The 23,150-nt window shown below is 53.4% G+C and overlaps 1 protein-coding gene across 1 annotated transcript in view; it reads right to left on the bottom strand.

Annotated features, from left to right (window-relative positions):
* Positions 1-12,912: 12,912 nt before the first annotated feature.
* LOC120391222 (adhesion G protein-coupled receptor E3-like) overlaps positions 12,913-23,150 on the bottom strand; it is a 36,776-nt gene continuing 26,538 nt past the window's right edge. The window contains exons 9-20 of the mRNA XM_039514694.1: positions 22,914-23,018; positions 22,062-22,239; positions 21,403-21,522; positions 20,725-20,927; positions 19,892-20,062; positions 19,529-19,723; positions 17,619-17,881; positions 16,807-16,873; positions 14,312-14,403; positions 13,876-14,044; positions 13,652-13,759; positions 12,913-13,124 (exon numbers count right to left, since the gene is read on the bottom strand). Of these exons, the coding sequence (XP_039370628.1) occupies positions 13,068-13,124; positions 13,652-13,759; positions 13,876-14,044; positions 14,312-14,403; positions 16,807-16,873; positions 17,619-17,881; positions 19,529-19,723; positions 19,892-20,062; positions 20,725-20,927; positions 21,403-21,522; positions 22,062-22,239; positions 22,914-23,018 (1,728 nt within the window). The 3' untranslated portion in view covers positions 12,913-13,067. The remainder of the gene's footprint in view (positions 13,125-13,651; positions 13,760-13,875; positions 14,045-14,311; positions 14,404-16,806; positions 16,874-17,618; positions 17,882-19,528; positions 19,724-19,891; positions 20,063-20,724; positions 20,928-21,402; positions 21,523-22,061; positions 22,240-22,913; positions 23,019-23,150) is intronic.

The raw sequence follows: 23,150 nt of genomic DNA, 5'->3' as shown, positions 1-23,150 counted from the left end.
GGAATGAATCAGGCTGAGAGAGGAGGAGACAAACCCTGAAAAACAGCTCCCCCCGACACCTGTAGCTGTGCCCACCCCAGCCAACACCTGCAGCCAGACAGCCAGCCTGGATGGTGATCAGACTGAACTCTTGGACACTCTGTTTACCTTCCCCAGACCTGAAGACGAGCTCAGTGAAGCTCAAAAGCTTGTCCCTTGCACCAAGAGAAGTTGGTCCAAGAACAGGGTTAGGGTTGTCACCCGCCTTGTCTTTCACACATCCTGGGACCAATACAGTTACAAGACTAGCTCTCTATCTCTTTATCTATCTATCTATCTATCTACTTTTTAGATCCCTCGTTGCTGTACTACCCAAGCACCAAACACAAACATGTGACAAAATGTTGCTGAATCAAGTTGGGAAGTCTCAGCCTGGTTCTGTCCAGCACCTTCTGACTGCAATGTCTGAAAAGCCACATGCCAGAGTAGAAACCTGCTCAGTTCCCGCCCCATCCCCTTCCAGAGAACAGGATCCCTTTCTCGGGTGAGCACCGCCCAGCTCCGTATGTCGGGCCCAATTCCGCAGAGCTCACTCAAACCGCCCAGCCCTCGGTTTCAGTGGTGTGTGAGGTCTGCAGGATCGGGGCTTGTTATTAAGGAGTCAGCTGACTGGGAGGAAGTGATGGTGGGATCGTCCACTATTGCAGCCTGGGTGTTACCTGCTCTTCCAGATGCAATTTCTCCCTCTTGTTCCTTGAGCTCCACTTGATCCCACTCTTCACACTTCCGGTAAATGCCGTCTAAAGCCACCGCTCTGAGCTTCTCCTGTGACAGATTTTCATTACCCATCTGCCTCGGCCCACTGTTGATCAGGCTGGGACCACAGGATCTTTTTGGGGAGGAGATGATGAGGCACACCAAGTGTCTGAATTTTAAAGCTTTATGAATAAAAATAATAAAACAACAGCAGAGAGTGCTGGGGCTGTTCCCACATCACGCAGGGGAAGAAAGAAAGCATTAGTGCCCCAAGCCCTAACCCAAGTTCATACTCACACGCACAATCCTAGACTGGCCAGGCCTGGGTGTAATGCCAGATGATAACAGGGGAAGGATGGACAGGAGTGCTGTCCTGATCCCAGGTCATCCAAGGGTCTGCTGTGCTCTCCAAATGGCTCCAGCTCTCAGGAGGGTTTAAGTCCTGGGCTCCTTTGGGGGTGTTCCATTCCATGACCTCTCTTTCTGGTGCTCTTTGTGCCAGTCCAAACCGCTTTCTGTGGTTTCTTTCCCTTTCCCAAAACATCCCAGCTTCAGGGACACCTGGCTTGGCTCCCCCTTTTGTCGTCTTGTCTGAAAAAGAAACACATGTACTCAGTCACCCTTCCTCTCTTCAGAACTGCAGAGAACCATGTCCCTGTCACATCTCCCCCAGCAGCTGGGAACCTTCGTACAATCACCGTTCCTGGAAAAATGTGAGGGGGTACAGCTCCCTTCCCCCCACAGTGACTCAGTGCCTATTTCGCTTCAGGTTAATGGTTAACAGAGACTCAGCACAATTCATATTAACAACCAGGGGGAAGGAACACAAGCCAAACTAGGGAATGCTCAGGTTAAGGAATAGTTCGATAAGTTAGATGTATTCAAGATGCCAGGGCCCAATGCAATTTGTCCTACTTAAGGAACTAGCTACTGAAGCAATCTCACAACCATTAGCAAAGGAATGGTCTCTGTTGCTTCCTGATTGCGTATTTCTGGTTCCAAATGAGGTGTGTGGTTAACCGCTCTGAGGTTCTGCTGCAGTGAAAACAAGAATAAGTTGATCAACAAACAGAGATTCCCATAATCAAGAGTGAGAATATTGGAGACAAATGGTCACTGTCACACTGTCTGGAGTGGCCCACAACCCTGAGTGCCAACCTCAGGACAGAGACGACAAACTGTTGTTCTATGATTAGCTTTCACTAACCCTGTAAGAAGAGTGAATTCCTGAAGCACTATAACAGTCTTATTGTGGAGTCACAGTCCCTGTGGGCATTGCAGTCTACCTTGCCAGGCAAGCTGGACCTTAGATCACACACCAAAGACAACGCTCGCTGCCAATCCTGTAATACACGAACTAAAAGTTTATTAACTAGGCAAATGAAACAAGAGAGTGAAAGCAGGCAGCCTGCGTATGCAAATGAGTTACACTCTGTGGGTCTAAAAGGTGACAGAGTTGTAGCAACCTGTCAGCACTGAATGTCTTTTAGGGCTAACCCAGGTTGACCCAGAGGATCTCAGCTCCTGTTTCCTAGCTCCAGCCCTGTGAGACTCCAAACAGCAAAGAGGGAGAGAGAGAGATGTAAAAGTTTCTTGTCATCTAGTTTTATTTCCTTCTTCCACAATTCAAGCTGATGGGTGGAGCCCTTTTGCAGGGAGCCTCCATGGGTGTGATGGGGTCATTAGCAAAGCCTTTGTGTTGTGATGTCCCGCAATGGCCCATTTGGATTCAATTGTCCTCCCTGATGGGCAGGAGGTGACACCTTCTGTAAGGATTCAGCATTTTACATTAGGTGAAGCTTTTTCCCTGGTTGGTGAGTTAAACAGAACAATCATTTTACAGTTACAGGGCAAACATGTAATATGACCTTGTAGCATGGCATAGGGTCAGAAATAGGATTAATACATGCAGCAACTTACAAACATTTCCTAAATTCTAAACACTAAAAACATTGTCATAAGTCCAGTACCCATCTTAACCCTGCTAACACACAGGCAAGTGAGACTGGTTGTCAGCAATGAATTTGTCAGTGCTCGGCTGAGGCCTAATGCCCTGGCAGAGCTGACATCTGCTTTGCCAGCGTCACAGTTACACATAGAGAAGAAAATCCTAACACACTTTCTAGAGCCTAAGCTTCACTACCAAGCCATTCCCCTGTCTCCTACAAGATGGCTTATCCCAGACTGTAAATAGGTGCCCCTTGTGAACCATCCAGTCCTTCATTCACACATGACAAACTCAAGTGCTTGCATCCGAAGAAGTGGGTATTCACCCACGAAAGCTCATGCTGCAAAACATCTGTTAGTCTATAAGGTGCCACAGGATTCTTTGCTGCTTCAAGTGAGATAAGTATCCCCCCCCCCCCCCCCGCAAAGTATCTCTCCCCCCGCCCCATACCTGGAGTACGTGGATTACCATTTGGTGACTTGCCTTAACTCACAGACCTAGAGATGATAATTGCCAGGATCTGTACATACCTGTTCTCCTACTTTGCATACAGACATCTCAACGATTATGGAGACCAGTGTGAGACAGTCTTTCATTAGCGCCCTCATGTGGATGCTTCGATGGACTAGTATGTCCAAGGGGATCCCTGTATCTCTGAGATGCCCCTGTCCCCTCGACCAGTTGCCATCAGCGGGGACTTGGGTCACCGATAGATTTCTGGTTTACGTGGCAACCTGCCAGGAAGATTTTTTCCCCCTTTCCCTATCTCGCTGTACATAGGCTGTGAGCAGAACACCCTGTGCAGGGGCAGGAGGCCTCAGCCCAATGCTGGGCCCTAAGCAGAGCTGAGGGGTCAGTGGGGGGGCTGTGCTGGGTCCTGCCTGGTGTGAGAGATCAGGGAGGGGCTTTAGTTGGCAGCTTTGGGCTTGACCACCCTACCCGGGGGGGGGGGGGGGGGAGAACTTGGCCTTTTGGTGGGCCCAGGGAGGGAGGGGGAGGCGCTTGGTCTTGTGGTGAGACCTGTCCGGGTGGGAGAGGATCGGAGTGGAGGGGATCATAATGGGCCCTACCCAGAGGGGAGAGGATCGGGGGGGAAGGGGCCCTGCCTAAGAGGGAGGGGATCATGGTGGGTCCTGCCCAGAGTGGGGGAGAGGATCGTGGTGAGACCTGTCTGGGGTGGAGAAGAGGATCGGGGGTGGGGGAGAGGATCGTGGTGGGCCCTGCCCAGGAGGGAGGGGATTGTGGTGGGTCCTGCCTGGGGGGGAGGGGGATCGGGGAGGGGGAGAGGATCGTGGTGGGCCCTGCCCAAGAGGGAGGGGATTGTGGTGGGCCCTGCCTGGGGGATAGAGGATCGGGGGGGGGGGGCGGGGATCATGGTGAGCCCTGCCCAGGGATGAGGGTGCTCTGGCCTGCGCCAGACGTTATTGACATCGGTGCGTGTGGCAGCCACCCTTCGTCCAGGCTGTGAGACAGTCGCTCAGAGAGGGGGAGCTGCACTGTGTATCCCACTGGGGCATTAACTCTGAGCCCTGAAGGGGGGGCGGGGGCTCTGCCAGCCCTCCCTGGCACGGGGTTTGTGAGGTGGGGGCAGGAGGGTAAGAGCCCAGCATGCCTGCCCCTCCCCGCCCAAGACACCCAGGCTGCCGAGGTAAATATGGGGAGGGCCCCACTGCCAGCTCTGTGGGAGAAAAGAGACACTGCTGCTGCTGCTCCTGGGGGTGGGAAATGGGGGCCCACGACTCTGCCCCATCTCCCTGGGGCAGGAGGAGGGGGGTGTAGTAAAATGGTCTTGGCAGAATTGCCCAGAATATTATGGGATATGACCTTGCCCTAACTGCCTTGGATTGCTAGCTCAGCCTGTGCTATCCTGTGCCACTTACTGCCTGTTTTAGTCATGGGGAACCCCTCCCCCCCCCAACAACAACAACACTACAACCCCCCTGTTGGAATTCACACACACACACAGGTGACAACTGCCTCAGTTGCTTGGAGGGTGCTTGACCCCCCACTCCACCCTTTCCCCAAACCTCCACCCCCACCCACTCCTCTGCCCAGCCCAGCTCTGCCCCAGGGCCTGCCCCCACTCCACCTGTTCCCCCAAGCACGCAACCCTGCCCCGCCTCTTCCTGAACCCACCCCGCCCCCTCCCGCCCCTTCCCTCCGCTCTCCACCCCCTCTACACCAGCGATAAACAGCTGATCACAGCGGGCAGGTAGCACTTGGATGGTGGGGGAGGCACTGATCCATGGGGCTTCCAGGGCCTGTACACGCACACTCTGTGAGGATGCAGTTAAGCGAAGCAGCGAGTTCCCAGCAGGCTCTCTTGAGCACTTATTTTCATTGCACTGAGCAGTCACTTTACAACATTGGTGACGAGAAAAAATGTAAGACTGGAGAGTAATGGGAAAACTGAAGTTTCCTATAGAAAGTGAGGCTCGGCATTATCTATGGAGAACCGGAGCCAGTAATTTCCTTGTAAATGAGATTATAAATATAAGACAAACAGAGTGATATTCCTCAGGGCTGCTTAAATAAAACCTACTCCTTCTTTAAGATTTTGTTGCACTCCCAGGAAGCAGGAGGTAAAACTTCAGAAGATCTGCAAGAGATCAGAACAGAGCAAGCACAGACACCACAGCCAAGCGTTACCATAGAACATTTCAAGTGTCATCGCAGAGTGAGGCGGTGAGGTGAAACCGTAGCTGTGTCTGTGGAAGAACTAAAAATATTAGCTGACTAGAATTCGGTTGGAAATGTCCTATGTGCTGCAGGGGAGACTAGTGACACCACAAAGCAATGAGGGAATTCAAAGACGACGTCTGACAGAAGGGGATGTAACCTGGCCCAAAGCAACAGACTGAGCAACAGCAATGGAAGCAGCAGTTAAAAAACGTACAAGCTTTTTACTTAGAATCAAAGTGACTCAGGCGCCTGAGAGGTGTTTCCGCATCAGTTTGTAAGTTTAAAATGGGAGAATCTCAAGCCCTGGAGGGCAGGGCCAGATTTACACTTTATGTGCCCCTGGGCACTGCATCTTCAGCCCCCCACCCACCTGCCTACAACTGTCCTTCATGTTGCACACACAGTTTTAGAAAGTAAAGTGCCCCTAGAATGCCCAATGCCCCTAGACATGTGCCTACAATGCCTATTTGGTAAGCACCAATGGTACGTCTACACAGCATACTAAGGCGGGGCTCTGTCTCAGGTTCAAGACCAAGCCCCGCTTCCGTCCACATAAAAGTTAGTTTGACTCAGGCCTGCACAGCCTGCTAGGGAGTGGGGTCACAGCCAAAGTCCCACTGTTACGGAAGTCAGAGCCCAAACCTTTTCTAGTGTGGATGCAGCTCAGCTCCATGTCACCAGACTCGGGTGTGGAGAGTCTGCCAACACTATCTAACAATCCCCAGGGACTGCGCTTCCCGGCCCTTCAATTCCAAAACTTGCCACTTGCTTCCCAGGAACCTTATGTAACATGGGGATACGGATAATGGCCTCCTTTGTAAAGGACATTGAGACCTTCTGAGGAAATGAGCTACAGAGGAGGTAGGTAGTCCTTGGGTGCAGGCATGGGCGCCAACTTATATGGGCTCTTGGAGCTAAAGCCCCAGGAATATTCATAATCAGGGGCTCTGCTCCACCAATATTTGGAAATATTAGATTTTTCCCCCTCCCCGGAGTTTCCCTGCTTGAATGTAAAGAGAGCACACAGCATGTCTCTCTCTCTCTCTCCTTTGCTGCTGCTGCCGGTAGCCTAAGGGCTGCAGCATTAACATAAGAGGAATGTGCTAACTACTCCTGAAGCACTCAGGAGGGGGAGGGGAGTGGAGGGGGCCTCCCCTCCCCTCCCGCCCTTACCTGGAGGAGACACAAACGGGCCAGGAGACAGACATCATTCACCTTAGCAGCAGTTGGGACTTTCGTGAGTGTTTGACCCTATGATTTTTTATTATGTTTGAGTGTTTGACCCTATGATTCCCCCCCTGCCCCAGCCCCAGTCCCAGCCCCCCAGTGAGGCACAGCAGGCTGCACAGGGGAGGCAGGAAGCCACATGTGAAGGCAATGCCCCCTCCCCCAGCACCCACCAACCCACCCGCCACAGGAGGGATGGGAGAGGGAGGCTTCCTAGACCTGAGCAGCTGGGGCTTGGGTGAATTTTATGACACCCTGCTCCCCCACCCCATAGCCAGCCACCACCCTGCCTACCCCACTTCTGCCCCATGCTGGGCAAGGGGCAGCCCCATCCCCCATCCACAGTGAAGTTATGGTGAGGGGCAACATGGAAGGCCACCTGTGCCCCCCCCCAGTACCCATCATAGGGGAGGGGAGTGAGCTTTCTGGACCTGAAAGGGGCTCTAGGAGCATGTGCAGAGTGTGTGTGCCATGGGGGGCAGGAGGGGTCCCTCCCCTGGAGCTTGCTGCTGCCAGTGGTGGTGATGGGGAGTCCTCTCTGGCCCTAGCCCTGGGGCAGTCTGTCTGCACCCCAAGTTCCTCATCCTCAGCCCTGCCTCACTCCAAAGCCTGCACCCCCAGCACCGAGCACGCTCCTGCACTGTGAACCCCTCATCCCCAGCCCCACCCCAAAACCCTCACCTGAGGGGAAAAACATGCAACTTAAATTTGGTGGTCAGTTTGGAGTATCATTGTATTTAGCACAATATTTGATTATTTTACACCCTTCAAAGTATGTAACTGGTCGTATACAGGTGTTTTCTCTGAATACTGTCTGTGTGCCTCAGTTTCCCCAATGCATTTCTTAAGGCTCTAGATGGTGGGATAAGGGGGTGTGATTGTTGTAAAGCCCTAGAGGGCCAGTGTGATGCTGTCTGCACAGAGAATGGCTGACACCCTGTCTCCAGGCAACTGATGGCCTGGGCCACTCTCCTGCAAGGTGCCAACTGAAGGTGTTTGGAGTATCATTGTATTTAGCACAATATTTGATTACTTTACACCCTTCAAAGTATGTAACTGGTCGTATACAGGTGTTTTCTCTGAATACTGTCTGTGTGCCTCAGTTTCCCCAATGCATTTCTTAAGGCTCTAGATGGTGGGATAAGGGGGTGTGATTGTTGTAAAGCCCTAGAGGGCCAGTGTGATGCTGTCTGCACAGAGAATGGCTGACACCCTGTCTCCAGGCAACTGATGGCCTGGGCCACTCTCCTGCAAGGTGTTGGAGAACAAAGAGATCAGGTGGCCTCCTAATGCTTGGAAAAGAGACAAAGGCCAGAGGAGGGAGTGTCAGTGCCTGTGCAGACTTCCGGGAAGCACATGGTGTGGAAGGGGATGCTGGGATTCTTTGGAACAACTCCATACAAAGCCAGTCAGGACTCTGGCGGAGCCTCCTCTCTGAGCATACTGTCTCCAGGGCAAGAAGCTTACACCTTCCTGGGTCTGACCTCGGAGCATTCAGCATGCCCTTCCACACTGTGCACTTTCCGCAGCGAGTCTGCCCAGGCAGGTCCTGGGGCAACCAGAGGTCCCTGCACCCCAACTCTGCAGTCAGATGTGACTCTCAGCCAGACAGTAAAACAGAAGGTTTATTAGATGACAGGGATACAGTCTAAAACAGAGCTTGTAAGTACAGAAAACAGGACCCCTCAGTCAGGTCCATCTTGGGGGGTGGGGAGCCCAGACCCAAGTTCTGGGCCTCTCCCGATTTCCCCAGCCAGCTCCAAACTGACACTCCCTCATCTGGCCTTTGTGTCTCTTCCGGACAAGGAGGCCACCTGATCTCTTTGTCCCCAACACCGTCAGTTGGCACTTTGCAGGGGAAACTGAGGCACCCACACAGTATTCAGAGAAAACATTAAGAACATTCCCACTTTGTCACAACAGGTGCAACAAAATTTAATACCGTACATTAGGTATTAATAGGCAAGTGCTGCTTCCGACTTTCCACTTTTAATTGACCCTTGTAATCTTGTGGTGCTGACGCATTGTAGCTTCATTTTATATCAGCTTACAGGGTGAGAGTGCGGGGGGGACACCACCTTTTTGGGCCCCACCAAAAATTATATGAACCTGCCGCCTATGGGTGCAGGTCCAACACAGGCTGGTCTGGCCCCTCTCCTCAACAAGGGGTCAACTGCTGCTCTGGCGGTGAAAGGCTCTTGGTATCTCCTCAACCACAAGCCCTTGTAATGTCCTAGGGACGATCTCCCTCTTGGTTCCAGACCGGGACGTCTGTTATTCCTTCCCCTGAGCATCCACCCTTAAGACTGGAGACTGGCCACTTCCCAGGGCTTTGGGAGACGAGTCAGAGCTGCGGGACACCAGTGTGGTGCTGAGGTGGGCCAGCTACTGCTCTCAGTTACCCGGGTGCAGGGCAGGAGTAACTCTACTGAATTCAATGGGGTTACGCCTGATTTTTCTGTGGAATATTCCAGCTGCTGGGGGTGGTTCCTGCTCCCTTCTCTCACCTGGAGGAGCAGCAATCAGCTGTTTGTAATGAACCAGCAGCTTCCTCTCCCATGCAAAGGCTGCAGTGTCTGGAGCTGGGCAGAAGCAGGGAGGTGTTTCAGACACACAAGGCTCCGCTTTCCCTCCACGTTCTTCATTGCTGTGTAGGTGGGATTGGACTGAGCTCCCCTCTGACGTGGAGTGATGAGCTGGGGGAACAGACTCCAGGAGCAGACTGTGTTTGCCTCAGCACCCTACTGTGCCTAGGAACTCAGCAGAGGGAACTGCTTTGCCAAAGTGCCCCCTTTTGGTGGGTGTTGGGTTACAAATCACTTTAGTAGGGAGTGCAGGGGAATGGCAGGTTGTCACCCTGATTGTGGGAGGAAAAGGCAGCAGAACGGTGCTTAGCCTGCCCTGAGTGACGCTCACTCGCTAAGCAGGGGGGTAGAGATGCCAAATCCCCGTGAGAGTGAGAGAGAAAGAGGGTGGGGACAGGGGTCTGTATCCGGGGATGTGGGCTCTGCCTAAAGAGTCCTAGACGCCATTTCACCCTCTCCCTCCCCACTGTGTAAAGACAGAGCTGATCAGACACACTGGAGAGTGTTTGGTTTGTTCATTGATCGCTAGAGCTGAAATCACTGATAACCAGGTCTAGCCGCAGAGCCTTAGGGTACGTCTACGCTTAACACGCTGCATCGACACAACTGCACCGAGGGAACTGTGCCTCTGTGGCACTTTAATGGAGATGCTCTAAGCTGACAGGAGAGAGCTTCTCCCATCGGTGTAGTTAATCCACCTCCCCGAGAGGCGGTAGCTGAGTTGATGGGAGAAGATCTCCTGCCCACGCAGCCGTGTCTACATGAGGTTAGGTTGGTATAACTACGTTGCACAGAGGGCAGGTGTGTGTGTATTTTTCACCCCCCAAACGATGTAGTTATACCGATATAGGTCTGTAGTTCATACCGGACCTCAGCTGTAAACATGGTGGTGGCCAGGGCCGCCGAGAGCGGGTTCAGGCCCCAGTGAAAAAAATATTTTGGGATGCCCAGCAAGGGCGGACCAGATAACGGAGCCAACAAAGCCGGGGAAGCCAGGCCCCGGGCCCCCTTCCAGACTGCTGGGCCCCGGTAATTTGTACCGGCTCCTCCCCATTCTCGTCGGCCGTGGTGGGGGCAGCAGGGGCCGAGGCATTTCTCAACACCGTCTCCACACCTCCCACCCCACTGGCGGGAGCAGGGCCGGCTCCAGGCACCAGCCAAGCAAGCTCATGCTTGGGGCAGCAGATTCTAAGGGGCGGCTTCCCTCCAATCCTAGGGCGGCATGGCCACCCTTTTTTTTCTTTTTTTTGTTTACCTCTCCAGCCGACCCCCAGCGGTTTTTTTTTTTTTTTTTTTTGCTTCGCCACTCCAGCCACCCTGCAAGTTTTTTGGTTTTTTTTTTTGCTTGGGGCGGCAAAAAAGCCAGAGCCAGCCCTGAGCGGGAGTTGAACTCACATGAACGCTCTGAACTCAGGACCTTTACCGACCAAGGACAGCAACTGTGAGTGGGGTAAATGGCAAAGGCGGGTTAAAGGAGAATTTGTTGGACTTTCACTCTGCAAGGGGAGAAATTGAGGCAAAAGACACTGCCCAATATATTCTGGGGTAGGAGTTTTCTCATGGCTAAGGCTATGATTATGTCCCAGAGGTCACGGACATGAGGCCTTTCCCCTCCAATTAGCTCTGCCCCCCAATAATTCACACCTCAGAACTGACCAGGGGGCGGGGAGCTCCATAGCCTGATGGGGGAGGAAGGTTACAGGCAGGGTCGGCTTTAGGGCGATTCGGCTGATTCCCCAGAATTGGGCCCCGCACCACTAAGAGGGCCCCGCAACGTCCCATAGGAGCTGCCACCAAAGTCCTGCCACTGTCGTTGGCGGCAGCTCAATCACTGCCATGAGGAAGGTCCCTCCGCTGGAATGCCGCCAATTGAGCTGCCGCCGAAGACAACGGTGGGACTTCGGCGGCAGCTCCTTCGAATCGGGCCCCGCGGTGCCTAAAACCAGCCCTGGCTATGAGGCACCGCGCTGGGCCCTACCTGGCGAGGCCCTGCTGCCCGGGCCTGGCTCCTGCCAAGGGGCTTGGACATATTGCTTATCTTCTCAATGCTGTGAAAGGGGGCAGCATGTGGCGTGGCGGTGTGGATGGGGAAGGCCGTCTCCACCACCAAGCATCCTTGGCTCCCCTCTGGCTGGCGGCGGGAGACCCTCTGCAGTTGCCCAGCCATGACGGGAAGAGGAGGGACCCCCCCGGAGCTCTCAGCTACTGTGGAGGGTGAGGGGACCCTGCAGCAGCCCAGCCCCCAGTTGGCAGGGGGGATCCTAGACCTCCCACTTGCCGCAGCTGATGGGGAACTAGAGCTCCCTGCTGCCACAGGGGGTGAGATCCCCCACAACTGCTCAGCTGCTGTGGGGAGCGGGGGACTTTGAAGTGGGGCAGTGGCGGTGGGGGACCCCGGAGCTCCAGATGCAGTGGGCATGGAGATGAACCTGCCTCCCCATTTTGTCCAGATATTTTTAGTGAAAGTCAGGACAGGTCAGAGGCTTCCGTGAATTGTTGTTTATTGCCCACGACCTGGCCATGATTTTTATTAAAAATATCGTTGCCTTACTCATGGTCACAAGCTTTCGAATCGTGGCTCTGGGGTTTCCCAGATTCCTACCAGGTTCCTTTCCCCTTTTTATTAAAAGTTCTCTTTGTTATACACAGACTTGAGAGGGGATGTATTGCCTCTTAGAGGTGCCTAGGGTGGTCTGAAGCTTTCCCAGATTACTGGGTGGGGGTGTGATGGGTTCGGTCACAGAGATCCCCTTGGGACTGTCACCTGATGTGCTGAAATTACCTCTGAGCCTGTTTCCCTGCCAGCTTGGAACTTCAGAACCCTGCCTTGTTGATCCAGACACGCTGCCTGCTGCAACACAGACCCAGGACTGGGCCATGTCCCCATAGCTGCAGACTTTAACTAAAAACAGTTCTGCAGGTTACCTGTCTCCTGCACCCAGACACCCAGCTCCCAAAGGGATCCAAACCCCAAATACATCCGTTTTATTCTGTATGAAGCTTATACAGGTTAAATTCATAAATTGTTCACCCTCTGTATCACTGATAGAGATATGCTCAGCTGGTTGCTCCCCCAGGTATTAATCACTTACTTTGGGTTTATTTATAAAATCATTTTTGTTTAATTATAAAGAGTAGGATTTAAGTGGTTTCAAGTAATAACAGCCAGAACAAAGTAAGTCACAAAGCAAAATAAAACAAAACACAAAAGTCTAAGCCTAATACATTAAGAAACTGATTACCAGTAAATCTCACCCTCAGAGATGTTCTTTCACAGACTAGACTCCTCCTTAGTCTGGGTCCAAACCTTTCCCCTGGTACAGTCTTTGTTAGATGCAGGAGACATCTCAGGTGGTAAGCAGGGGTTTTCTCATGGCTGGTAGCCCTTTGTCCTGCTCCACCCCCTTTTATAACTTTGGCACAAGGTGGGAATCTTTTGTCTCTCTCGGTCCCCACCCTTCCTTCTAAATGGAAAAGTACCAGATTAAGATGGATTTCATTATCAGGTGACATGGTCACATGTCACTGTAAGACCCCTAGTCTCCATTCCCCATGGGCTGGCCCACATGTACAAAGGGAGGCTTTCAAGTAACTAAGGCCATTTACAACGGATTGTTTCTGGAGCACCCTTAATGACCTCCACTTAATATGTTAACATCAGTGATACAAGTTTATATCTTATTCGTCTAACTCCAGATATAGAAATAACACACGCAAACAAATAGGATGAAGACACTTAGCAGATTACAAGCTTTCTAAAGACACCATAGAAGGGGTATTTAGCGTAAAGTATATTCTAATTATGTCATATTTATAAGCGTATTTCCATAAAGCATATGGAATGCAACATCACAGGGGGCTCCAGCTGGTTCTGTTTTGTGTTGGAACCCCTAGGTATTGAACCTGGCCCTGGTTGCTGCTACCTCCACCTGGCAGACGGGTGACACCTGGCAAGAAAAGCAGAAAAATGACAGTAGGTTCCAAGGCCACTGAGAGTGTAATGTGCAAACTGGTGGGTTGTCTTGGGATGCGACACACAAAACAGCTGGACACTGACCCATAGGGATAATGGAGCCAAGGGAAATTCTTCACGGTGCTGACTGCTCATTGGGGATGATCCATCTGTACTGACAAGGTTTCAGTCCCAGGGGACAATCTGATCTATTCAGATCATTACACTGCAAGAGCCAATGCCTGCCTAGTCCACAGTGAGTGACCCCTGGAGCTCCCAGGAGAGCCAAGGGAAGGGAACACGGAGGTGCCAGGACAGGACATTCTGTTCTGGTGCCTAAGACATCTAGGATACCCCTCGATAGTGACCGACTCTCACTAACACTTTCAGTGACATTCCCAGCTGGCTCATAACCAATCCTGAGTCATTCGGGGGACAAATCACCTTTACAGCAGTGATGAGACCCAGCTAGAGATGACTGTGTCACAGGCTGGTATTGGAGCAGAGCAGAGGACCTCTTACCGTCTTGGTGCTGGTGGTGGGGACAGCAGACATGGACAGATTGGATGGCTGAGATTTCGTGCTGAACATTCGGAATCCCTTGATCCATCTCCTGTACTCCTCTCTCACCTGGAGAGTGAGGGACACGGTCACTGCACTATGTAACTAACACAGAGAAGATCAGACATGGCCACCGCGAGGCCGGTGAAGGTGCTGGGTGGGCGCTGATGGGCCGTGGGCATTACCTGGCGATTGAGGAGACAGTGCACCAGGAAGATGAAGGCTCCCTGCAGGCTGTTGACGATGGTGAATAAATACGCCATGACCGTGGCTGCTGGACCGATTTGGAGGAGACCAAGGCTCCATGAGCAGCCCAGAATGAAGAGCTGGGCGATGGCTTTAAAGGTCAGTAACCTGGGTAAAGGCAGATGGAGAGATCCCGTTACAATAACCCTATGGAGAGCAATTGGGTCAGGAGGATCTGGGCAGAGTGGGGTGGAGCTACCGGCCCCTGCTTTACTATGTGGGACAGGGTTACTGTTAATGCAAACACACTGGGAATTCGTTCCCATGGATCCTAGATATGCTGTTCCCCTCCTGCAATCCCCCACACCCTCCAGTGCCAAGGACTCTCCAATCCAAGGCATCTGACCCTCCAGGACTGTTTTGTTGCCCTCTTACCTGTGGTCTCTGACAGTGGACACATCTGCATTGAGGGAGGAGAGTCTGTTTCTCAGGATCCACAGGGTCAGCACAAAGAACGTTATATTTATCTATGGGAACAGTGGGAAATATTTCCCATAAAACATCCCATCTGGGGCTGGTGACTCCAGCTGAGGCAGAGAATGATCCCACGGGACCGAGCCGAATGCTGCAGAATCGGGGACTGGTCATTTCCGGTGGGAATTATCCCCTCTCCTGTAATATCCCTTGGCAGTTCTTGGTCCATCCCCTTGCGTAGAGCTGGCAGCACAGCCAGGGCTGAGATGGATCAATGGGATCACAGAGGCCAGATGCTGCTCAGAGTTCAATATGGAGCCTCTCCAGTGGAGTCAGGAGTTATTTTGGGTTTACAATGGTGTAACTGAGAGCAGGATCCGGCTCAGAGATTCCAGATCCTGCCTCTAGAATACTTCCTGCCACTTCCAGGCTGTAACAAATCCCCCTGCCCCCCCTCCCCAACTTCCCCAGGGTGTAGGGAGGAATATGGAGGGACATTTGTTTCTGCCCCTACAAAAAACACTGTGAAGTGTGTTGTGTATTTGGTTGTCATGGTTTTTGTTGCCATGGCAACTGAGTTAGATTATTATGGGTTAGCTCTCTGTCTCTGTAAATAAAATGGTGGTTTTGTTAGCTGTCAGCTCTCTGGCCTCAACTGATTTCTTCCTAAACCGGCTCCCCCCAAGGATATAACAAGTGGCGACGAGGATGGGATTCCGGTGCTGTTCCAGTAACAGAAGGAAGTAGAAGTCAAGGTAAAGAACAAACAAACAAAAAAGCTTGTATATCATGTCAGGGTGTGAGGAATGCACCCCAGTGGGCACCCCTACACCCATGGGACTGGCCTGAAAACCCGTGGCAACGTATTCACGTTGACTTTGCTGGCCCCCTTGAAGGAAGCATGTTCTTGGTGGCAATAGATGCCCATTCTAAATGCCCAGAAGTCTCTATAATGCAGTCCACTTCTGCAGAGAGTACTATCCAAAAACTACGAGGACTCTTTAGTCATTTTGGTCTGCCAGAACAACTTGTGAGCGACAACGGACCGCAGTTCGTTTCTCAGGAGCTTCAAAATTTTATGAAGGCAAATGGGATACACCACATCACGTCAGCACCATATCATCCGTCCACCAACGGATTAGCTGAAAGATTTGTGCAGACAATGAAAAACGCTTTGAAATCAGCAAGGGGACAACACTCCATTCAAAAGCGTCTGGATACCTTTTTACTTTCCTACAGAAACACACCTCATGCTACGACCCACGCATCTCCGGCCTTTCTAATGATGGGACGACAGCTGCGCACTTGCTTTGATCTGCTGAAACCTTCTGAACCCCGACAAATTGTGCAACATAAGCAGCAATATCAAGTCATCAGACGGGCACCCAGAGCAAAAGACTGAACCTTTAGCCCGGGACAGCCAGTTTTGGCTCGGAATTATACTTCCAGAGCTAAATGGGTCCCGGCCACAGTCATCACTCAAACAGGACCTGTTTCCTACACAGTCCGGACTGCAGAGAATCTTACCTGGCGGCGACATGTAGATCAGCTGTTGCCAGGTCATGCCAGTCCTCAGGACCCATCTGCAGTTGAGGGGTCTGACTTCACCACTTCTGGTGAGGCACCGAATCACGAGTCACCTGTTCCTGACTGTTCTCCTCCATTACTGCCAGCGGCTGAGATACCCCTTTGCCCAGCACGAGCTGATACCACCTCCTCACCCGTTCGTGCTGCGGACCCTGAGCCCCTAGTGCTTTCGGGTGCAATAACACCAGAAGTTCGCCGTAATCCGCCTAGAGACAGAAGGCCTCCTCATCGGCTGGATCTTTAGCTAGGGCGAACCCACGGTTATGGGGCAAAATAATCCCCAGGGTTTAGCCGGGAATGGAGGCAGTCTACCCTCCTTCTCTAGTATAGTGTGTGTTTTATTTAGGGGATGTTCTTATTAGGGGGGGAGGAATATGTTGTGTATTTGGTTGTCATGGTTTTTGTTGCCATGGCAACTGAGTTAGATTATTATGGGTTAGCTCAGCCAGCTTCAGCCGGCTGAGTGAGCTCTCTGTCTCTGTAAATAAAATGGTGGTTTTGTTAGCTGTCAGCTCTCTGGCCTCAACTGATTTCTTCCTAAACCGGCTCCCCCCAAGGATATAACAAAGTGGAGCCCTCCCCCTTCCTCGTTCCTTGGGTCATTAACTAGACTAAACCAAACTCTTCTGTCTTCACTTGGCAAAACTCCTATGACGTCCCTGGGAGCTGTGCCCGAGTAACGGCTGCAGGCCTGAGGACACAGCACAGAGACTCATTCCGGGACTGACCACAGCAGATGAGCCAGGTGGGACCTAACTGGGTCTTTCCTTGTGTTTTATGGGCCACATTCCCCTCCCTGCTTCACTGAAATTAATGGTGTCACAGAGGTGAGAGGAGAATGGGGCCCTGTGGTTCTGTGAGGTACCCACCAGGATTATGGCACAGACTGGTCCCAGGAAGCTCCAATGAAAGCCTCTCTCAAGGCTTAGCCAGCAGCTGCAGGGAGGGAGGAAGAAGAAAGTGATTTTAATGGGATTACTGCCCTTTTTCAGCCCCGGGGGCAGAGAGGGGGTGTCACAGGGCAGATGGCTCTCAAAAGCAAGATGGATCTCAGCCTGCCTGTGACATGGCCGACTCTCTTGCGGGCAGCAGGCAAACAGCTCTCCCCATGTACCTCAGCATCTCCTGCTTTCAGCCACCACTTCCTCTTCCACCTCCTCACATGACCCTTTCTGGTGGATGGGCGCAGTATTGATGGAGGGCCAGACATGCAGCGGAGGGACATTGGCCTAGCTGCACTGAAGGAAGTGGAGCTGCCCTGATTTACACCAGCTGAGGATCTCGCCTGGGGTGTCTAGAACATGCCACGCCCTGTTTTAGTGGCGTCGCTCACTTTAGAGAGGGGATGCTCAGGGATTTGCACACAGGAAGAAGGTGCAATTGTTTCCTACCCCCCAGCCCCACAAACCCAGCCTGGGAGCTGGGCGTCAAGCTGGGATCTTTCTGGCTTGTTCTTCCACATCGTCAGTAAGGTGAGGAGTGTAGATGTCTGACAGGGGGCAACTCAACTGCAGCGCTCGGGGAGCTTAGTGTCACTGGGGATGGGAAGGGTCCCAGGGGGACATTCAGCTCCCAGGCAGGGCGAGCCGGGAAATCTAGGTTCAAGTCAGACCTGGGGTGAGCCGGACAAGCACATGGAAGCCACATCCCAGCTCCCCTTCAGGATGGGCGCTGCACGTACTGTTTGGAAGTTCTGTAGCCATCAGGATTCACCGCTGCAGAAATAGCCACCGCCAGGGCTGGGAATCCATAGCCGAACAGGTACATGAATCTCTTCTTGAACCGGCTGGCGCTGGTGTAATTCACGACCTTCAGGTTCCTGACGGTGAGGAAGAGGTGCAGCCCCTCCAGGAACATCCAGGTGAAGCAGGCCAGGAAGAGGTAGTGTAGAAGGCCAGCAATGACAGCACACGCCACCTGGGGGAGACAGGGACCCCAGGGACACTGAGGTGGGGAAGGGAAATGCTAAGTATGGGGGAGACCAGCCAGGGGGTCCCACTGGGATTCTTGTTAGCACAGATCTCCAGGTATAGCGCTCCGTGACCCAGAGACCAGGGGCATCTGCAGGCCCCAGCATGCCAAGCACGTGCTTGGGGCGGCATGCCGCGGGGGGTGCTCTGCTAGTTGCTGGGAGGGCAGCAGGCAGGGTGCCTTGGGCAGCATGCCTGCGGAGGGCAGGCCTGCGGGAGGTCATAGAATCATAGAATCTCAGGGTTGGAAGGGACCTCAGGAGGTCATCTAGTCCAACCCCCTGCTCAAAGCAGGACCAAACCCAACTAAATCATCCCAGCCAGGGCTTTGTCAAGCCTGACCTTAAAAACCTCTAAGGAAGGAGATTCCACTACCTCCCTAGGTAACCCATTCCAGTTCTTCACCACCCTACTAGTGAAATAGTTTTTCCTAATATCCAGCCTAAACCTCCCCCTCTGCAACTTGAGACCATTACTCCTTGTTCTATCATCTTCTACCACTGAGAACAGTCTAGATCCATCCTCTTTGGAACCCCCTTTCAGATAGTTGAAAGCAGCTATCAAATCCCCCCTCATTCTTCTCTTCTGCAGGCTAAACAATCCCAGTTCCCTCAGCCTCTCCTCATAAGGCATGTGCTCCAGCCCCCTAATCATTTTTGTTGCCCTCCGCTGGACTCTCTCCAATTTATCCACATCCTTCTTGTAGTGTGGGGCCCAAAACTGGACACAGTACTCCAAATGAGGCCTCACCAGTGCTGAGTAGAGGGGAATGATCACATCCCTCGATCTGCTGGAAATGCCCCTACTTATACAACCCAAAATGCCATTAGCCTTCTTGGCAACAAGGGCACACTGTTGACTCATATTCAGGTTTTCGTCCACTATAACCCCTAGGTCCTTTTCTGCAGAACTGCTGCCCAGCCATTCGGTCCCTAGTCTGTAGCAGTGCATGGGATTCTTCCATCCTAAGTGCAGGACTCTGCACTTGTCCTTGTTGAACCTCATCATATTTCTTTTGGCCCAATCCTCTAATGTGTCTAGGTCCCTCTGTATCCTATCCCTACCCTCCAGCGTATCAACCACTCCTCCCAGTTTAGTGTCATCTGCAAACTTGCAGTTCCACCGGAGCTGCGGGACCGGTGACCAGCAGAGCGCCCCCCTCGGCATGCCGCCGTGCTTGGGGCGGTGAAATGTCTAGAGCCACCCCTGCCAGAGACAGCAGGTACCTTGGTTTCTGTAGGGTCCTGTGGGTGCACATTGCTAATGCAGGAAGGGAGCAGAGATTAGTGGTTAGAGGAGGGGAGCACGGCTCAGGGGATTCAGGTTCTGTTCCCAGCCCTGCCACAGAGTCCCTGGGTGACCATGGGCAAGTCACGTAGGAGAGGAATCGAGACACAGGGAGACTGTGACATAGGGATAGAACTGGCTGAACTCCAGGGGTTGGGGACACTCAGAGCACTGTGCCCAGTGTGAAGGGGCCTAACGGGGTGGAAACATCCCCCCAGGAACCTCCCCTGTGTCCTGCACAGCCCAGAATCCAGGGAGCACAAAGGGGTTCAAAGCCACACACCCCAGCCCTGCTGCGCATGGAGGCACAGAGCAGGGGAGAATCAGGCCGTACCTGAGTGTGGATGCGAGTCACCTGGGTGAGGAAGAGCAGGTCGGCCAGGAAGAGGCAGAGGCAGAGCTGCAGGTGGAGGGAGGTGCTGATGTTGCGGATGGAGCGGCACAGGAGGAAGGTGAGGATGGCCAGGAAGAGGCACAGCAGGGAGAGGGTCAGTCCCACGTAGGTGATGATGGTCAGTGGGGAACTCTCCTGTAACACAGCAAAGGGAGAATCACCAGTGACCCCAGCCCAGCCCCCTCGGCTCCAACTCAGCCTTTTCCCCAGCAAAGCCTCCAGTCGCTCCAGGGAGAGTTTTGCCCACGGCTGAGTGCAGAGCTCAGGGTCCAGCCCTGTGACCCGAGTCTCATGGTGAGATACCATCACTGCAGTGGGAGCCATTAGGACGGCAAAGCTGGAGAGATGGTTACAGCTGCAGGTGGTGTGAGTGCTGTTCGTATGCACGGCGGTGCAGCCGTCCGGAGACCAGCTGCTGCTCTCGGCCACCACTTTCCAGTAGACGCAGAGAGCCACTTCCTCCTCTTTTTTGGCCTGGAAACACAACAGAATCATCCTCATCCTCACGGGACCACAGAACGTCATTTCCGTTATCACATGTCTATAGCAAACTCGAGGCCACTGACAGCTCCACGGCTCTCCCCAATGCAGCCCCCAGTGCCCACTGGAGCCATCCCGGTGACAGCGAAGAAAGAACACAGATCCTGCTGCTGCAAAAGCCCAGGCCCTGCTATTGGAGCGAAAGGGGAATAAATCCTTGCTAGCCGTTAGCACTATGAGGAACCTGGCACATGGCTGAGCAGTTCCGACAGCATCCAGCAGAGGGCAGTGCTGTGTGCACACATACACATATGCACCCTAACCACCTCATTACCGTATCAAAGTGTTTCCTGCTGATTCCCTGAACCCCACTATCTACAGAAAGCGGCTTTCCAGTTATTCCAGCCCAGGGGTGAGCTAGGCGGAGCTGTTACCCTAGAGCACTTTGCACAGCTCTGTGCCGTGGTGCGACCCCCGGTAACCTCCTCCAGTAACACAGCCCCAACGCATCAGGAATAAGGAGGCCTCCTCTTCTCAGGACCATCGGGAGCCAGAAAGGCAGCACGGTCCAAATGCCTGGCAGGAGATGGTGCCTTCTACATACCCCTCTGGAGCCCCAGATATGGAGCAAAGCGAGAGGCTCTTCAGTCACGCACCTGTCTGTGGCGCAGGGTGAAGTTTGCAGGGCTGGAGAGGTGAATGGGTCTCCCGTCTCCGACAGCCCCACTCACCACCCTGGAGTTGAGGTGACTCTTCTCCAGCTTCCCCCCAGCTGGTAGATTTCCCTCGCTGAGACGTCTCACACTCATGATGGAGTCCAGGGTGGAGTAGGAAATAAAAGCAGCAGCCCCCAAACCTGCTGGGAGATGGAGTCGCTATGGCAAAGAATGAGCCGGCCAGGTGCCATGGGGTCACAGTGAGGATTCAGGGCCCTGAATATGGCAGCTGAGGGTACACGTTACCCTGGGCCCCCACATCTCCATTTCGGGGTCTAGCTAGACTAGGGCGTCTCTGCCCTTTCCATTCCCTGGGCCCACTTCATACCAGAGACCCTCTCATGAGCCGTCTCCCCTCTGTGCCCCCAACTCCTCACTGCTGGGGGCTCAAGCTGTGGGACAGGCAGGAACGAAGGTGTCAGCTCCATGGCCACAGCCTGAGAACCACTGGCTCAGCCAGCAAGGAGCACTCCAGGGCTAGAGACAGAGGCCAGGGCCCAGCCTGGGGATCCATGGGGAAGGAGGGAGGAAGTGGGGATCCCAGACTGGGATTCGGTGCCCGGGAACCGCACTGTGCTGTGGTTTGGTCCCTGGGTGTCTCCATCCCCAGGATGGTACCTTGTGTGGCTGCCCCGGTGACTGTATCACAGTGCACGTCCATCGTCTCCTCGTGAGCGCTCAGCGTGAAGACCTCGCTGTGCTGGCTGCAGTTCCCTGTGACGAGCCGCGTCTCGATAGCTGTGGGGGGTGGGGGTGAGGAATGACAGAGCCCCTCGCTGTGAAACCACTACCCTGGGAATCTGTCCATTCTGGGCCAGATCCAACCCCCTCCCACTCCGCTTGGAGCCTAGGGGCTTCAGGGCTCTTTCACACTATGGGAGAGGGAAGTTTGGTGCCCTCCTGAATTCCACTGATCACCCCTCCCATATCCCCTCCCCACATTCTGGCTCTGTCTCCCTGGGGATGCTGCGTCCCCAGCAGGGGGAGTAGTGGGGCTTGGGGGAGGCACCTGGCTCAGCGTGGCAGCCACTAGTGGTGAAATGCCAAATATCACATTTAAACCCCTCTCTGGCATTGCTGTTGCTCCTGGGGGCACTGGCGGGGCTGGGTTATATTTCCTGGTGCAGGGGCCGTGCTGTTCTGTGTCTGTACTGAACACAGGCTCACATCACAATGGTATAAAGGCTCTAACTTCCAGTGGATTTGGGGCACAGTGTGTAACCCCGTATCTCACGGCAGCCAGCAGGTGGTGCTGAGAGCCACACGTCCCCCCTCACCCAGAGACTCTGTCGTCACTTTTTGTGTTGTCTTCTCCGGAGACCGGAGCGCAGTGGCCAGCGCGGCCCGTTCCACGCTCTGCAGCAGGACCGTCACGGCCGACACCACCTCCCACTTGTCTCCACTGTCCCAGAGGGAGGTGCTGTTCAGGAGAGCGTTGAAACGGAGAGTCACGTTCTGGGGACAGGAAAGGAAAAGCCCTGGGAGCAAGGAGTCCGGGGGTTCAGGTGCCACGTCCCGTGTGTTTCCAGGGAGCATTGGGCATCCCAGCCTCTCCCAGTTTAGGGGGCTGCAGTGCTCTCAGAGGGGGAGCCCTTTACAAAGGGAGTCCACTGAGGCTGACTCAGGACCCCACTGGGACCTGAAGCTAACTGGGGCTAGAACCCTTTGTCCTTCCTTCTTCACTCCTGCTCCCCATCCCTCCATTACAGATGCCAGGGAACAACATTGTCACAAGCTCACGGCTTCCTAGGCTGCCTCTATGCTGCATCAGGCAGCTGCTCAGAAATGTCTGGCAGGGCAGGGATAGAGCCCAGGTCCTGCTGCCTGAAAAATTTAGGTCAATCCCCATTAACTGTTAGTAGTGTAGCACCTCTGATGAACAACAACAGTTCTGAACACTAGCGGGCGCGTGTGGGTGGACAACACAAACGTGCACTCACACAAACACCACTAGAGGGTGCACCCTCCCTCCCCACAGCAGTGGAGGGCACAGATCTTGTCTGAGGAGTATCTACATGTCTCCCTCCCCTGCAGTGAGACTCCTAACCCGGCACAGCAGCACGCAGGGCTCTGGGGCACACACAGGGGCACTAGTCTGCAGGGCACATTTAAGGGGTGGAGCCTCTCACCTCCAGTGATAACGTCACATTCCCGTCTCCGAACGTGGACATCAAAATGTTTAACGTTGAATTAAAGAAAGAGCAAAAGCTGCTGCTTCTGCTGCTCCGCTTTCCCTGCAGAGAGACCCAGGGCAGAGGGTGAGTTCTGCAGGTGCTGAAGGGCGACCGACATTGGTGTTTGCCTTATGCAGGGGCCTGATCCTGACACCCCTCATGGAGTGAATAAAGTTTTTATATGAGACATGT

The sequence above is a fragment of the Mauremys reevesii genome, linkage group 25 (assembly GCF_016161935.1).
Source record: "Mauremys reevesii isolate NIE-2019 linkage group 25, ASM1616193v1, whole genome shotgun sequence".
NCBI lineage: Eukaryota > Metazoa > Chordata > Testudines > Geoemydidae > Mauremys > Mauremys reevesii.
Note: the sequence above shows the minus strand (reverse complement) of the source record. Positions and strands in the feature narration are given on the sequence as shown.